The sequence below is a fragment of the Herpailurus yagouaroundi genome, unplaced genomic scaffold (assembly GCF_014898765.1).
Source record: "Herpailurus yagouaroundi ecotype Mexico unplaced genomic scaffold, PumYag 141, whole genome shotgun sequence".
Lineage (NCBI taxonomy): Eukaryota > Metazoa > Chordata > Mammalia > Carnivora > Felidae > Herpailurus > Herpailurus yagouaroundi.
Window position 1 is genome coordinate 1,107,564 of NW_024412396.1, and position 18,654 is coordinate 1,126,217.

Below are 18,654 nucleotides of genomic sequence, written 5' to 3' on the forward strand. Positions count from 1 at the left end.
AATTTAATCATATTGGCAAAGGCGCAAAAATTACTTACAGGGATTAAACCAATTTAAAGTAAAATACATGTTCTCAGTAACCTTGCAAGGTTATTATATACTATAGAAGAGAAGTAAAGAAAGAGCTTTCCTATTTTTAGTAACAGTGAGGCACAGACTCAATCCAGGAAGCAACTGGGACTATATCAATTAAAAGGATAAAATGGGAGAAAAAAGAAACTTCGTTCTCCAGTTGTTTCAATTTTCCAAAAATCTTGACATGTCTGAGCCTCATGTATTTAAGGAGAAAACAATTTAGCACACAACAAAAACCTCAAAAAGGGTGCCAACTGGACCACAAAACATTGATGAAAAGGCTTAATTAATGTAGTTCCCAAACCTTTTCATTTGGAAAGAAGAGCCATTCTGCAAAAGAATTTAAGTAACTTGTCTCCTTAACACAATACCCACCCCAATGATACATCGTTTGAGTAGTGTATGTTGGTATGCATAATGACTATGACTCAAAGAAAAATATACTTAGTACATTTTAAGGGTTTTGTGGAAGCCGCTGTGAAACAAAGAATTGGAAGTAAACAATTATCAACTACAAAAATAAAAAACCAGGTTTTTTTTTTCTCCAAATTCCTGGTTTAATAAGGACTTGTTTATTTTGAGAAAAAAAGGGTCCCAAACATCAGGCTGTTCACAAAAATAACCCACAGTATCAACTTTAGAAAACAAATCTTAAGACTATTACACTAATTTTTCTAGAGGATGCATTTGACATGCCAACTCTCATTCACAAAAATACATTGTTACATTTGTGTTGAACATCCCCACATAAGCACTCTTATGTGGGGTATAACACACATACCTCTAACTCAAAGCTGCTCTCAGGTGCTACTCAACTAAAGCGATTGCCTTTGCAGTTAGGGAAGCACAACTACTGAGCTCATGTATGAATGGAAATAACTGCACTCCCTGCATAACAAGAGATTATTTTGGAGACAGTTGATAAAAACCACACATCCTTTTTATTGTTAAGTCATAAAGAGGTATCAAAATTAAAAGCAAAAATTACAGGGTAAGACTTAACATAACTACTAGGAGCGTCAAAGGAAGTGAAAATGGGACTAGGCGCAGGGCAATATGAATTAATGAACATGGGAAGGACAAGGATGGGGAGAACAGTGAGCATGTGCTGAAGATACTAGGGGAGAGGATCTGGTGAAAATTTTGATCTTAGACAAGCGCCTAGGTAAAGAAATAATGGGACAAGATTTCTAAACCCCACTATGTGCTTAAGAGTCATCCTCGCCATTGGCGCTGTCTCTGTCATCCTCTCCTTCCTCAGCCTCTTTTTCATCATCCTTGATCAACTCCAGCTGTGAGAAACAGACACAAATAGGATGGAGTTAGAGGCACTCCATGTGTCCCTGATCCCCCCTCCACCACCTCTTTCTTTCCTTTCCCGTGGTTTTCACCTGGTCATCCCCCCGATCTTCATTATCATCATCATCCAGTAGGTCCCCCTCCTCAGCAGAGTCATCTGCACCCCCCTCAGACTCCATCTTCACATTAGTCTCATCTTTCTTCAGGGAGCTGCTGCTCTGCTCCTCTTCTGACTTATCATTCTTCATCTCTACTGGGGATGAGAAGGACAAGTCTGTCTAGGGGCAAGTAATGTCCACAGGATGTAGACAATCCCCACTAATGATCACAGAACTGCAGCACAAACCTAAATCCTCCCACACGAATGCCCTTCCCAATTCAAACTCCCCAAGTTTCATATTCAATTGCTTTATATCCCACTACTCCAACATATACCTTCAACTATCTTAGGTGGCTAACCCAACTTTATACCCAACAAGCAGGAAAACCATTTACCTCCTTGTTTGCTCTGTTCTTTCTCAATTTTTTCCAGGCTTTCCAGTAGAGAATCCACTTTTTGCTTTATCTGGGTCAACTCCTTCTTAATGGTCTGAAGGTCATCGCCTTTCACTTTAATACAAACAAAACTCTAGATTAGAATCAACTATACCAGAAAGCTACCTGTTGCCAAACTCATCCCCAGCTAAACCATATGGCCGTAGCCACCAGAAGATCACTGGGGAGAAATGGAGCCAGGACCATATTCTCCCGGTAATGTGGGGACCCTCGGTTTTATAGCTGGTAGCTAAAAACTACATCTAATGTGCCTGCTCACTTAGCAGTAGAATCTTACTTTTGTAGGCCCGCTAAAGACCTCAATTATATTTGAAAGCATTTTTGTACTGTTTTTACTGACCTACACATTTCATAAATTTATAAATGCTTAGTTAGCTCCCTAAAGTCTAGCAACTTTTTTCAAATTACCAAGGCCTTATAATTTATGTAACTTATAGAAGGCAGTCTAAATTGGCCCCTGAATCAATGCCTTCTCCTCTTCCACTGTTTTGATAATGTGGAGCTATTTGTATAAAAATTGACTATTGGCTGCACTAATTTCCCTATTTCAACACAAGAAAATAGCAGAATCACCAAACTGCAGTAATACATACACTTTCCAGACTTGGACGAAGATCCTCGCTGTCCACTCTTAGAATTAAAGCCACTTTTGCCTCTTCGTGAGGTGTTTCCTGATACACGCTGGCGTTTTGAGGGAACTACAGCCCGAGCAATAGGAGGAGGAGGAGGAACGCGTGCCGGGTAACTATACATCCTATTGGATAAAAAGAAAACAGAATTCCTTCACAACTAAAATTAAGTCAGCAAGACCCAACAGTAAGAATAATATTGTCTATTTGTTTCTTTTGGCTAATTTCATTCAAAAGTCCACTTCAAACCTTTCTTCTTTGCTGCTTTGAATACTGCAGCTACTCCAAGAAGATGCATACCCAAGGATAGTTGGTTGATCTTAAGGGATGGACATAAAAACCTCCTTTGTACTAGGGCAGTATCAATAAAGCACTGCTTTTTATAATGAATAGTCTATATTGATCTCTTTTTATACGTGTTACAATACATAGTAACACAACACATAATATATAACTCAAAAAACAAACATAAAAACAATCCCAAATAAAGTTCTCACAAGAAGGGATTGCATTTACTGGTGTCTGCCAACAGTGTTATATTTACTGTTAGCTAAATCCCTGATTTTTATTATCCACAGAATTATACAGATAAATCATTACTGCTAACTAGTTTGTGATAATAGAATGAACCACACAAAACTGCCAAGATTAACCAGCTTAGGACTATAAAAACAAAGAGCCATTCAAATGTGTTTGTTGTGTATAAAAAGCCATGATCAATTCTAACAACATTTATTTTTTTTTTTTAATTTTTTTTTCAACGTTTTATTTATTTTTGGGACAGAGAGAGACAGAGCATGAACGGGGGAGGGGCAGAGAGAGAGGGAGACACAGAATCAGAAACAGGCTCCAGGCTCTGAGCCATCAGCCCAGAGCCCGACGCGGGGCTCGAACTCACGGACCGCGAGATCGTGACCTGGTTGAAGTCGGACGCTTAACCGACTGCGCCACCCAGGCGCCCCTCTAACAACATTTAAACATAAGATATACTCATAGTTACAACAAGATGGAGAATATTGTCTGTCTTATTTGCTATTCACTAGTGCCTAAATCCAATGCCCAGCATGCATTCAGCTCTCAAATACAGACACTGGTTGCTCAGTTGGTTCTTCCATTGGGGAAGTATGGCTCTACAATTTGTAAAGAGAAAATTCAAAGCCCAACAAAAAGCTTCTTCCATGGGTATCAGTTTTAGAAAATGTCCACATTCCATGTCATTTTTACAAAATACCGTGGCAGCATAAGAAGGTAAGACATAGCAGTAGGAAAAAAATCTTACAATTCTAGTTCTGCACCTTTTTAGTAACTAACTTAATTTCAAGGCCCAGTTTTCTACGAAAACTACCCATACCAAGTGCTGCTCTGCCTAACTTCCAAAGTTTTAAGGAGCAAATGTGATGTATTAAAATTATGTAATTCATATATGTGGACTCTCCCTGTAATATACTTCATTAGTGGCTAATCTCTGAATCTAAGGTTTCAATCCTCCTGGTAGTGAAAACAGTGATTTTATATGGTCTTTCAGAGAATTTTCTTCTCCTCAACCCAATTTAATATAAAATGTTTCCATTATACTTTAACATAGTAGTATTTTAGTTTTTCCTAGGAGTAGCTATCACAGGAACATTTTCCTAAATTAAGAAAGAGCACATGTACATTGCCAAACAAGTGAGGGCACAACTAAATTTTCACTTAAGCAGTTTTCAGTCAAGACCACCCTTGAAACACAGCAGTTATTGATTAATTTCCTAAGTGAAAAATGATGTTAAGAGTTCCTGAAGTGCTCATAATTCTTGTTTTTAAGCTCTATTAAAAACAATTTTTATTCGAGAGAGAACGTGAGTGTGAAAGAAGACGAGTGGGAGAGAGAATCTTAAGCAGGTTCCACACTTAGTGCAGAGCCCAGTGCAGGGCTCAATCCCAAAACCCTGAGATCATGACCTGAGCTGAAACCAAGAGTGGGATGCTCAATTGACTGAGCCACTCAGGCACCCCTTAAAAGGATCACTTTTATGTTTGAGCTCCAGGAAATAAGAAAATGTATGATTTAGAAGGTAGGGAGGTATTGGTGCTTCTACAGAGGTTGTTGCTCAGTAGACAATTTTGTTAATGAGGAAGAAGATACTTTAAAAGCAGTTTCAGTCAATGATGGTGAGTTAATCCATTATCTTTGGGCATGGAACAACTCATGGCCCAATCCTGTTGGATTCAGAGATCTAACCTACCCCTCCTAACCAACCCACTCACTGTCATTGGCACAAGTCTCCAAACCAAAGACCTTGCCAGTTCACATTCCTTATATTTCACCGCACTGGAAATATACAATTTCACGCAATGCAGGTAAATCGATAATGAAAATAAGGCAAGAAATGCAGTTTTCAAGTCAAATGCTCCAATTTTCAGAACAAAAGTGTATTTTGGAAGATAAACTGTTAGTGCTGAATGGCTTTTAGTGCCATGGAACTTAACTGCTACTCAAACAAAAATGAACTCTTGAAAAACTCTAAGGAAGAAGTAAGTTTAAGTAGACCTTCCTTGTAAAATCTCAAAGTGTATGACTGAAAACATGAGAAGAAAACCATACCTACTATGATAACCCTCAAGGTCAAAGGGATAGGAAATACAAAGCTGAGTATGACACCTTCAAAAACCAGCTACAAATTTAAGTAACCATTTTCCCCACAAGAAAACCTTATTAAGATGAACATCATGCGCTGATCCCCTACTGATAATTGATAAAGCCCAAGTCCTTAAAAAGCCTTCATACAAGTTTCACTATTACCAAAGGAAAAAGCACTAGAAACCCTAAACGGGTTAGGACTGCCCCATAAACCAGCAATCTGGACATTAAGTGTCAGTATAAAATCTAGCCAGAATAAAAAGGTAATTAAAATACCGGAAAAAACAACAACAACAAAAAAAACCTAAATCACTTCTGATCACACATGAGCCAGCTAATTATCTGAACAGATAAGACAAAGGAACTCTGTCCTAATCTCTAAGCAAAACATACGCCTAACAAATCATTTATTAAAAATAAAAGTTTAGGGATGCCTGGGTGGCTCAGTTAGCTAAGTGTCTTGACTCTTGATTTGGGCACAGGTCATAATCTCCGTTCATGAGTTCAAGCCCTGGATTGGGCTCTAGGCTGGGATTCTCTCTCTTCCCCCTTCCCTACTCTCTCAAAAATAAATAAATAAACTTTAGAAGTTTACAGAGGCGCCTGGGTGGCTCAGTTGGTTAAGTGTGAGACTTTTGGTTTTGGCTCAGGTCATGGCCCCAGGTCCAGCCAGCTCTGTGCTGGCAGCATGGAGTCTGTTTGGGATTCTCTCTCTCTGCCCCTCTCCTGCTCGCTCTTGCTCTTTCAAAATAAATAAACTTTAAAGAAATAAAATAAAAATAAAAGTTTATAGAGGCGCCTGGCTGGCTTAGTCTAGCGTGTGACTCTTGATTTTGGGGTTAAGTTCAAGCCCATGTTGGATGTAGAGATTACTTAAAAATAAAAATCTTAAATAAATGAAGTTTAGAGAGTCAAGCTTATTAAATGCTTAGATGTAAAAGTGATCTTTGGGTCTCAAAAACCCTGATTAATAGTATTAAATTTCAATCACTACCAAAGCAGAAACAACTAGAATATATTAGTAAATATCTATATTCTCCTGAATTTATTTGTTTAATGTACCATACCTGCCTTCAGGTCTTAAAAATTTAGATAGATTAAAAATGATGGTTTAGGTTAATATTAATTATCAAATTATCAATTCTGGAAATAACTGCCAGATATCTTAGGCCCACAAATATGTTAAAAAAGTCATTCAAGTGTTAGGTATTTTCTTCTGCTTCATTATGATCTATAATGGGGTTTCAAGATGGTGTTTCTTCCTGCTTACCTTCGATTTTCCTAGGATTGATTTTATAGGCTACCATGTTGTTTGGGCTTTGGAATGTGTAAGCATCTCTGAAACTGCTAAAATTCTACAAATGTACCTATTCCCAATAAGGTTAAAAATCACTGAGGCAGAAACGAGAGGAATCTTCCATTCTACTTAAGCAAATCAGGACCAAATCTAAAATGACTGCTCATTTCTAAGAAATGTGCTCTAATTCACTAAAAAAAACTTTTTTTTAGGTAATCTACACCACACATGGAGCTCAAAATCATGAGCCCAAGAGTCATAACGCTCCACTGAATGAGCTAGCTAGACACCTCAAAACGTACTTCAATTTAGAGAAATACAGGGGAAATTATGTACAATCCATGTTATACAAAAGGCATGATCTTAAGAAAGTGACAGGAACAAAATCCTGATGAATAAATAGAAGTAATCTATTGGATAGATCTAGATGAAACCATGGAAATCAATGTGACACAATAGCAAATATTATGTATAGAGTTTAAGAGCCAAAAGAGATTTTTTTCCATCCTAGTTCCAGTAATTACTAGTTGATGACAGATACCTCAAACTCTGTACCCACAATGACTCTACACAGAAACTAGCACACTAACAATTCACTTAGTTTTTTTTAAACTAAAGCCCTAAGTGAAGACCTATTAACTGTCCTGAGTTTGATTCTTGTCAGTGTACTCTCTTATGACAATCTACAACTTTAACTACAGGTTTCCCAACGATTTATCCAGGGTAAACCTTCAGAATACACACCTTACATTACATTCTGCATGGTTTTGTACAAAAGGACTTTACAAATTTTACTTTATCTTTGGATGGTGTAGACTGAAGCTAAGCGTTGCACTACACAAGACGACTGATACTAATGAATACCAGAATCTTAAAAACTATTCAAGAACCAAAGCCTTCAGCAATTGGTATCTTTGAGAATTTGAAAAGAATATTTCTGTCTCACTTTTTTTCTTAAAAATTTTTAAATGTTTTACTTTGAGAGCACCCAAGCAAGCAGGGGAGGGTCAGATAGGGAAACACAGAATCTGAAGCAGGTTCCAAGATGTCAGCAGAGACCTACCCAGGGCTCAAACTCATGAACCATAAGATCATGACCTGAGCGTAAGTTAGACACTTAACCAACTAAGCCATCCAGGCACCTCTGTTTCCCCACTTTTTATAAAAGCTTCTATGGGGGTGCCTGGGTGGCTCAGTTGGTTGAGCATTCGACTTCAGCTCAGGTCATGATCTCACGGTCCGTTGAGTTTGAGCCCCGCGTCGGGCTCTGGGCTGATGGCTCAGAGACTGGAGCCTGCTTCCGATTCTGTGTCTCCCTCTCTCTGCCCCTCCCCGGTTCATGCTCTGTCTCTGTCTCAAAAATAAACGTTAAAAAAAAAAAAAAAATTAAAAAAAAAAAAGAGCTTCTATGAAAACATATTTGAATGATTTAGGTAACTATTTTCCATTATCTTTAAGACTACCAAAACTTTTTCACTAGACTACAGACAGTGCAACCCCTCAGACTTTTAAAATCATGTTATTAAAAAAAATAATAAAATCATGTTATTCATTTTTAGTGTGATAGAATTAACATAACCAAGTTACCTTAAATGCACAATTAAACACTGTAGCATAAAATTCATTTTAACATGTACACAAATAAATAAAAACCAAAATTTTTACTCAACATCCTAATGGCTAACACACACGTGAAAATATATTCAACATCACTCATCATCAGGGAAATACAAATCAAAACCACAATGAGGTACAAACTCACACCTGTCAGAATGGCTAAAATTAATTACACAGTAAACGAAAGATGTTGGTGAAGATGTGGAAAATGAGGAACCCTTTTACACTGCGGGTGGAAATGCAAACTGGTGCAGCCACTCTAGAAACCAGTAAGGACGTTCCTCAAAAAGTTAAAAATAGAACTACCTTAAAATTCAGCAATTGCACTAATACGTATTTTTCCAAAGAATGCAAAAATACAAAGGGGTACATGCACCCTGATGTTTATAGTAGCATTATCAACAATAGCCAAACTATGGAAAGAGCCCAAGTGTCCACTGACTGATGAATCAATAAAAATGTGGTACACATACACACTGGAATATTACTCAGCCATCAAAAAATCCTGGGGTGTGTTGGTGTGAGCACTCAGTCAGTTAAGTGTCTGACTTCTGATTTTGGCCCAGGTCATGATCTCACGAACCATGAGACTGAGCCCCGTGCTGGGCTCCACACTGACAGCGGGAAGCCTGCCTGGGATTCTTTCTCTTCCTCTCTCTACCCCTCATCCACGTGCGTTCTCTCTCAAAATAAACAAAAAAATGAAATCTTGCCATTTGCAATGACATGGACAGAGACCGTCAGAGAAAGAGAAATATATGATTTCACTCACGTGGAATTTAGGGAAAAAAGATGAACACGTGCAAAGGGGGAAAAAAAGAGGGAGGCAAACTTTATAACAATAGAGAACAAACTGAGAGCTAATGGAGGCAGAGTTTGGGGGGTAGGCTAAATGGGTGAGGAGTATCAAGGGTACTTGTTAGGAGCACTGGATGTTCTATGTAAGTAATGAATTACTAAATTCTACTCCTGAAACCAGTATTACACTGTGTTTAACCAACTAGAATTTAGGAAAAAAAACTTTTTTAAGTTCATCCTAATGTAATTTCAATAGTATATATTTATTTAAATCTCAAAGACTTATGAGTAGGCTACTGATAGGGCGCCTGGGTGGCTCAGCTGGTTAAGCACTGGACTTCAGCTTATGTCATGATCTCAACAGTTGGTGGGTTCGAGCCCCATGCTAACAGTGCGGAGCCTGCATGGGATTCTCTTTCTCTCTCCCTCTCTCTCAAGAATAAACAAACTTAAATAAATACATGAGTATGCCACTGACTTTGCTTTATGTAAGAAATGGGGGGGGGGGCTTAAAAATGTATCTGTAACGCGTTTAATTCAGATTTACATTAAAATGTAAATATGAAACTATGTCATACCAAAAACAGATCCCAAAAAACCTTTCATGTTGTAAGAATGCTTGCTTTTGTGCCTAAAAATAAATCAACTAGCTAAATTTTTATAACTTGTTTTATTTCTAAAGTAAGATAATTTTAAAATCATTTTTATGTGTATTTATTTTGAGAGAGAGAGAATGAAATCTCAAGCAGGCTCTTCTGCACTGTCAGTGTAGAGCCTAATGTGGGGCTTGAACTAACGAACTGTGAGAACATTACCTGAGCCAAAATCAAGAGTCAGATGCTTACCCAACTGAGCCACCCAGGAGGCCCAGTAAGAGACAATTTCTAAACCTTAGTAGCAAGTAGTTTTTCCACAAATATGCTGCCTTAGTGAGTCTTCTTCAGAGAAGGACTGAAGTGAATGCAACTGTTAAATTTGTTTCCCTAATACAATTTATGGTTAGAGTGCCAATTACCAATATAAATTTGCATGGTTGTACTTTGTATTCCTTAACTTTCTTCATGTTGCCTTTATCCAATGGCCCATTAAGGATACAGATTTGTGGGACAGTGGAAAAACAGCAAGCCCTACTCATATTAATGGTAAAGGGACTGAAGGACAAACCAGTATGCTGCACAGGATCATTTCATGTATAACGGCTGGGTGGCTCAGTGGGTGAAGCGTCCAACTATTGATTTGGACTCAGGTCATGATCTCATAGTCCTGGAATCAAGCCCCAAGGGACCAATCCCCAAACAGGTTCCCCACTGACAGTATCAGCCTGCTTGGGATTCTCTCTCCTCTCTATCCTTCCCCTGCTCACGCAGATATGTGCTCTCTCTCAAAATAAATAAGCGTTAAAAACTTAAAAAAAAAAAAAAACTATTTTGTAATTAAAGGAAAACAAAGATTACCTAACTACCTTTTTTTAAAAGAACACTACCCAAAGAACAATGATCAAGGTTGAGAACACCACATGCATTCCTGCTTACAATATAGACATATACATAGACAGCCCCTGTATACGTAGAACCAAAGTTGTCAATGAACAACTGGCTCTACAATCTTCTTTCACAAAGAATTGTTGGTTTAACACTTACGAGTATTTTTGCAAATTCAAAGATACATTTGATTAAAAATTGCTTGACTGATTTATTTGCAACTCTCAAAGAGAAGGAAAAAATTAATTGCACATACTCATTTCAGGATGCATCCAGTTTTATATATTAAAAAAAGTAAAAAGTTGCATCTTAAAATTACAGTGATTTGTCTTGACAAATTCATTTGGAAAGCTGTTAACACAAAACCAGAGGTTTCCAGGAAAGACAATTTGAAAATTCATCTCAAAACTTTCTAAATGAAAAATAATCCGAGCAATATGTAAGGTTGCTTTGATCAATCCTTTCAGAAACAGTACCGGATCCAAGACTATGTTAAGAAAAAAAATTTTAGGGGCGCCTGGGTGGCTCAGTCGGTTAAGCGGCCAACTTTGGCTCAGGTCATGATCTCCCACTCCGTGAGTTCGAGCCCCGCGTCGGGCTCTGTGCTGACAGCTCAGAGCCTGGAGCCTGTTTCAGATTCTGTGCCTCCTTCTCTCTCTGACCCTCCCCTGTTCATGCTCTGTCTGCCTCTGTCTCAAAAATAAACATTAAAAAAAAAAAAAAAAAAAGAAAAAATTTTAATCTGTCTTTGCTTCTGCTTAGGAAGCTTTATATCCAGGTGACCATCTTTAATTGACACAATTTCCGCCAAAATTATAACATTATTCTTTTGTCATAATGTTAACACATACACTTCCCCACATATCATTTTGGGTCTTTCCCAAAGATAATAAACTGTAGGTGTTGTCAAATTTTTTTTTAATAAAGCTGAAATTACAAAACAGTATTTATGACAAATATTGTTTATAAACTGTATGTTAAGAACATGTAAGACCACTCATTCCTATATTCTCAATTTACATCCAGGTCAAAGGGTACACTTCTTTTGCTTACAATGAAATTTCCTTTAAGGAGTTGTCTGAGAACAGACTTGTGGTTGCTAGGAATAGGGTGGAGAAACTGACTAGAAAAAGAGTTTCATGGTGAATTTGTGAGAAGCATGATCTACCTGTATCTTGATATCCTGGTAGATACTGTAACTTGAATATACTATGTTTGTTAAAATAATACACTGAAAGAGTAAAGTCTGCTATATATAAAAAGGTATCCTATTGAGGTCTTCAATTTCTTTCCATTCTCGAACTTCTTTGTAAAATTTCTGCCCCTACCATTACCCAAACCTACCCTTGTCAAGTCACCAATGATCCCCGCATTTCTCGATCTTCATATTACTCAACATTTGTAGTTCATCCTTCTACTCTTTTAATACATATTCACACAGCTGGGACACTTCATGCTTCTGGTTTTTGTCCAGCTTTTTAAAATTTTTTTTCTTTTTTTACATTTTATTTTTGATAGAGACAGAGCACAAATGGGGGAGAGGCAGAGAGAGACGGAGACACAGAATCCAAAGCAGGCTCCACGCGCCGAGCTGTCAGCACAGAGCCCAACGTGGGGCTCAAACCCACAAACCCCAAGATCATGACCTGAGCTGCAGTAGGACACTTAACCAACTGAGCCACCCAGATGCCCCAGCTTTTTTTTTTTTTTGAACGTTTATTTATTTTTGGGACAGAGAGAGACAGAGTATGAACGGGGGAGGGGCAGAGACAGAGGGAGACACAGAATCGGAAACAGGCTCCAGGCTCTGAGCCATCAGCCCAGAGCCCGACGCGGGGCTCGAACTCCCGGACCGCGAGATCGTGACCTGGCTGAAGTCGGACGCTTAACCGACTGCGCCACCCAGGCGCCCCATCCCCAGCTTTTTTTTATGGCATTTTTCAATCACTTGAACTCACTCCTCATCTCCCTAGTTTTTAATAGTTGCAGTGCTCTAATGATCTCTATTTTCTGTCTCTACTCACCCAGTATTGTGGTTTTGTGACCTACGAGCAGACAAGTACTATCTCTCCACATAAACAACTGCCTATATAACATCTCTCAATAATAAACATGTCTAATAAACATGTCAATGGCCAATCTGTGATAGTCACTCCTCAACCTAGTTTCCCCTATGTTCTTCTATCACTATTTCTGCAAATTCCAAGTCGCTAGTTGCGCAGGCCAAACTTTGGTGACATCTGATTCCTCTCTTAGCCTTCACAGTGATGTGTAAGTGAATTGGTCTTTATTAACTTCAAAATTCACCTACTACTTACCATTTCCAAGTCTACCTCCCAGGGTACTTTCCCAAATGATTGTTTATCTAGCTAATTCTATCAGCCACTTATTATCTACAATCAGACTAATCCTGTTACAATACAAATAAGATTCTCTCACTCCTCAGTTCAACTCTCCCCACTGTCTTCTCATCTCATTTCATAAAAGCTAAAGATGCCTTAACATGCTTTTATGTGTTCAACCTACCTTCTCTGAGACCATTTATTTTCCACTATAGTATCCCTGGTGAACACAACAATGCCTCTCCTAAACTAGCCTCTAGGAAAGATTTGTCACAAATCACACTATCAGCATGCAACAAATCAAACCTATCTTTATAGCTGGAAAGCCAAAAGCACTAATCTGCTTTTCCCCCAGCTGTATGAAAACTATTGGAAAAGCTAAATAATCTACCCCAAAATAAAAATCAGATCCTGTGCCTATAATGGGATGTGATGAGACTATCAGGTCATACCTGCTGTTAAGGAATTCACCCGCAAAAAAATTCCAGTAGTAACTTTCTCTTGCAATTATATGTTTTTTACAATATTAACCTATTTCCCTTCTTAAGCCCCAATCTCACAATAGTAACACATTTATTACTATAAAGTAATAAAGTCCTGGGAAAAAAGTTGATCTGCCTGAATAAGTCAAACTATATTTGGTGGACCTTTTCCTCTTATTCCTGGGATTACAGTCTTTAAGAGGAGATTAAATTATCATCTTATCCTATGTATCTTTCCCTGAAAGACTGATTTCCTGGATATTCCTTCAAATTCCTTGTAGCTTTACTTCAAAACTGCAGTCTGGGTTCTCTAACTTCCTGCCTGAAGAGCAATCCTCATTCATTACAATTCTCATATTGAAACACTGCTCAAAATTCATTTGTGGGGTACCAGAGTGACTCTTGATTTCAGCTCAGGTCATGATCTCACCATTTTTGAGATCAAGCCCTGTGTTGGGCTCTGCGCTGACAGCACAGGGACTGTTTGGGATACACCTCCCTCTCTTCCTGTCTCTCTCCTGCTCTCTCAAACTAAATAAACCTAAAGGTTCTTTGTATAAAATGGTAGTTAACACATCTCCTGTGATCACAAAGCAGAATCGTAAAACTATAAAAAACTAAAAACAGTAATAATATCAAAAATGTCAGTATTGGATGTTGTATCAAGACTTGTATCTTTAATATATGAAGCCTTACAACTCAGTAAGTAAACTCAATATAAAAATAAGCAAAAGATCTGAATACATTTTTCTAAAAATAGATATCCAATAAGCCCATGATTACTCACCATAATTTTTTATTTTTTATTTTTTTTTAGTAAACACTACATCTAATGTGAGGCATGGACTCACAACCCGAGATCAAGAGTCCTGTGCTCTTTCTTTTGACCAAGCCAGCCAGGTGCCCCTCAACGTCATTAGTTTGTAAGAAAATGCACATCAAAACCACAACGGGATAACATTATTCAAACTTGAACTACTATAGTTAAATAACAAGGACAGGTAATAAAGTAAGTGTTAGCAAGGATGTGAAGAAAAGTGCAACCTTTATACATGGCTGACAGGAATGCAAAATGGTACAGCTGCTTTGTAAAGATAGTATGGCAGGTTCCTCAAAAGGTTAAAAATGAAATACCATTACAGCCAGCAATTCTACTCTTAGTATGTACCCAAGACAGATGAAAACACATGTCTATGCAAAAATGTACATACAAATGTCCACAAAAACATTATTCAAAATGTAGAAACTTATCAAATTATTCAGCAACTGATGAATGGGTAAACCAAATGTGGTTATCACCCATAAAAATGGAATATAAAAAGGAATGATGTACTAACAAATGGTAAAATATAGATGAATTATGAACTATAAAGTATAAGAAACCAGCCATAAAAGACAAATATTATATGAATCTATTGATATAAAATGTGCAGAATAGGCAAATCTATAGATAGAAAATGGATTAGTAGTTGGCAGGCCTAGGGATAGAAGAATAGATATGACTGATAATAAGTAAGGTGTTTATTTTTGGGGTGATGCAATATTCTAAAATTAAATCATGATCGTGACTGCACAACTCTAAATATACTAAATTGAATTGTACACGTTAAAAAAAATTTTATAATGTTATATATTATACATCTGTCTCAATAAAGCTACATTTTTAAAAAAGAAAAAAAAAAAACCGATGTCAAGGAGCTTGACAAAGTCTACCTGGATTAAGAATATCATGAAGTAGAATCCTAAAACAGCAGTGGCTAATTTTGCATTAGAGGTCATAACCAGAACACTACTTAATTCAGAGCCATATAGCAGATTCTCTGACCAAGTCAAATGCTTCCCCTGCAAAAGAAATACCTCCCACCTAGTTATTAAGAGTCCAAGAAACAACAAACATAAACAACCCGAAATGAAAGCGAAGTGAAATAAAGAATATACTGTCAAAATTTTAAGTCAGTAATAGGTTTATGTTGAGAGTATACTTGTACTAATTGATGTCCTCAACTAAAATCTTCCTGGCAATGAGGTTTCCATGCAAAAGATAAAACCAACAGAAGGGCTCTTAGCAAATGCAAAATTTCACCTTATGCTTAAAATCACATCTACAGAGGTGTCCCTTAGCTTTTCCAAGTAGCTAAGAACCCTCTTATCTCTGAATCACAGGCCTTTCCAAGCAGATGGTCTAAATCAGTTCTTCAAAACCTAAAATATTTCAGGTGTTCTTCCTTCAGGTCTAGTGTTACTCAGGAATATCAGAAAAATGGAAAAAGGGAGGGAGGCAGGATGACAGCCCCACTAATCCCAAGAACATGGCGGGGGGGGGGGGTGGAAGTATCCTTTAATCTGTGGTATTTCTTTTTTTTAAATGTTGATTTATTTTTGAGAGAGACATAGACCCCAGCAGCAGAGGAGGTGCAGAGAGGGACAAAGGCACACAATCTGAAGCAGGTTCCAGGCTGAGCTGTCAGCACAGGGCCCAATCTGGGCTTGTACCCATAGACCAGGAGATAATGACTTGAGCCAAGTTGCCGCTTAACCTACTGAGCCATTTGGGTGCTCCTGTAGTCAGTATTTCTTTAACTTACTAACCAAAACCTAAAACTGGGTGCTTAGAACAAATAAGGGGTAAATATTGTTTAATATGATTGTTAGCCGCTTTCACCTGTCTTGCATTTCAAAGGAAACTCCCCTAACAACTGTACTTCACCTCAACTGCTGTTCTACAGTCTACCAGGATACGTTCCTAAAAAAGAGCTCTAACATAAATATTAACAGTAAAATTGTTCCCCAAAATTCAAACAACTCAAACCCTCCAACATCCCTTTCATGTAACCTTTAATGGTATAACTGTAGTCATAAAAGATCTCTGCTATACATCATTTTTTCTCCCTACAAAACATTTAACTTTAAACTCAATAAATTATACCAAGACCAGGCTACCCCAGAAATTCCTGTACCTCCTTCTCCATTCCAACATTTACAATGTTAACTACTTAATACATCTTTTTTTTCCCTCCACTTTCTCTTTTCTATCCATGAAGCAGTTTCTAAGACCTCTCTACCTGCAGGACACAACTCCCTAATAGACCATAAAAGGCTTTTACAACAACCACTCTTTGCAATTATACCAGGCTGTTTCTCCAAATATAACCAGGGATATTTACCACTGTACCTTTACTCTATCTGCCTCAAAACCTTTGATACTTAGTATCAAAGATAAGTTCAAAAATAGCACTTTGTGAAACTACCTGGGGATCTTTAAATGTGAAGAGAGCGCAGAGCTCCACAACGGGAAAACACAACTCGTCTTTCTATGACACAATCCTGTACAAATGCAGGACACATAGCAGCCAATATTAATTCCACATCACTGTCTTCACTGTATAATATTGTGCTTCCTACAATAGCTTCTTCATTGGATAACATACTGCTTGTCATCCATGTGTTGTATTTGATGTGAGTTGATGTACTCCATTCCTCTTTCTATTCATGGTGCGAGGGCATATTTACTTAATATATTTAGATATGAAGCAGTATTAGCACTCTGAAAAAGCTCTCATGTAAGAACTTTTACAGTCCAGTCACTTATACACTATTTACATTATTATTCATGGCCCATACGTAATGTGTGATAAGTTACTTATTACCATATCTTTTGCTACTAGGTTTATTGTGTCTTCACTTTTATACTGTAGCCTACTGTCAAACCTAATAAACCCTTATTGCTTTCTGTGCTCCCAAGTTTCTATAGAAGAAATGACTGAGAAAGAATTACTTGGCTGTCCATAATGGAGTATTTTTTTTTCCAATTTATATTAACATATGATTCACATACCACAGAAAAAACACCCTCCACACACAAACTTCTGCAATCATTACCACTATGTAATTCCAGAATAATTTCATCAGGGATCTTGTAAGGGAAAGAAAAGTGGGACTACAACTGACAAAAATCTAAAGAATTCCAGAATTTTTCAAAAAATGGATACGGTTTTATACTTAAGAAAACACTAAATCTTTGTGACACAAATGTAAACCTTAAAATTAAAAATAAATTTTAAGAAACTAAAAAACAGGGCATCTGGCTGGCTCAGTCGGAAGAGCATGCAACTCTTGATCCTAGAGTTGTGAGTTCGAGCCCCATGTTGGGTGTAGAGATTATGTAAATAAATAAAACTTAAAGAATTTGAAAAATCACTTCTAAGTATTTCAAAGCAACTGCTCACATAAGGAGTCCTTTAGCAACAATTTTCCTAGAAGCAACATGATTCTCAACAGGACACAACAAAAACTGGATCTCTGCTAGAATCTTACAGGTTCTCAGGATTAAAAAAACTTTTTTTTTAAATGTTGATTTTTTTTTGAGAGACAAAATACAACAGGGGGAGGGGCAGAGAGGGAGGGAGAGAGACACAGAATCCGAAGCAGGGTCCAGGCTCCGAGTGGGGCTTGAACTCATAGACTGTGTGATCATGACCTGAAGTCAGAAGCTTACCCAACTGAGTCACCCAGGCACCCCCAGGTTTTCAGGCTTTCAAAATCAACCAACAGTATGTTCTGCACACAGGCAAGACTTATGTAATTCCCTTTGTTTTATACATAGAAGCCCACGAACAGTCATCCTAAAACAAAAAGCTACTTTTGGGCTTCTATCCTACCAGAAAAATGTGTTGGTTAATGAATATCTAGGTAATTCTAAACTATGTATAATAGAGTTTACAGCATACATGAAATAGTTGACAGTGTCTGTCAAACATTAATACATCTATCTAAAATGGTAGTTCCACATATATCAGTAATTTTATGTTAAAAATTCATCCCCAAACTTCCAAAGCCTATAAAATTAGGAATGGTCTTAAGAACAAAAGACAGACCAAATATTCAGACCTACCTAATGAAAGAGGTAACTTTTGGGAAAAAAACTACTACTACTACTAATAATAATAATTTCATCTTAATGATGAAAAATCTGGGGGTGCCTGAGTGGCTCACTTCAGTAAACCATCCAACTCTTGATTTCCCCGACTTGTGCTCTCTCTCTCTCAAAAAAAAAAAAAAAAAAAAAAAAAAAAGATGCAAAATCTGATAACTGTAAAAATGCTAAAATATTAACAAAACACATGTAGTTAACGTTGGAAGAACAGCAGCATTCCTGTTATGCCAACAGCAAAAAATGTACTAAGAATTCATTCACACTACAGTAAGCTTTAATGATCACAGGTAGGGGTGCCTGGGTGGCTCAGTCGGTTCAGCGTCCGACTTCAGCTCAGGGCATGATCTCGCAGTCCGTGAGTTCAAGCCCCACGTCGGGCTCTGTGCTGACAGCTCAGTGCCTGAAGCCTGTGTCTCCCACTCTCTCTGCCCCTCCCCCATTGGTGCTTTCTCTCTCAAAAATAAATGTTAAAAAAAAAAATGATCACAGGTAACAGTTTTGCATTTTTCCACCCACACCCTGAATT

The 18,654-nt window shown here is 37.6% G+C and overlaps 1 protein-coding gene across 10 annotated transcripts in view; it reads right to left on the reverse strand.

Annotated features, from left to right (window-relative positions):
- Nucleotides 1-624: 624 nt before the first annotated feature.
- Nucleotides 625-18,654, reverse strand: part of HNRNPC (heterogeneous nuclear ribonucleoprotein C) — a 56,674-nt gene continuing 38,644 nt past the window's right edge. For 8 of the 10 annotated variants that reach the window (XM_040476566.1, XM_040476562.1, XM_040476565.1 and 5 more), the window contains 4 exons: nt 2,523-2,683; nt 1,870-1,983; nt 1,467-1,627; nt 625-1,367 (listed from right to left, as the gene is read on the reverse strand). In XM_040476566.1, the coding sequence (XP_040332500.1) occupies nt 1,284-1,367; nt 1,467-1,627; nt 1,870-1,983; nt 2,523-2,683 (520 nt within the window). In that variant the 3' untranslated portion in view covers nt 625-1,283. The remainder of the gene's footprint in view (nt 1,368-1,466; nt 1,628-1,869; nt 1,984-2,522; nt 2,684-18,654) is intronic. The other 2 variants (XM_040476571.1, XM_040476568.1) reach the window with 1 other exon arrangement.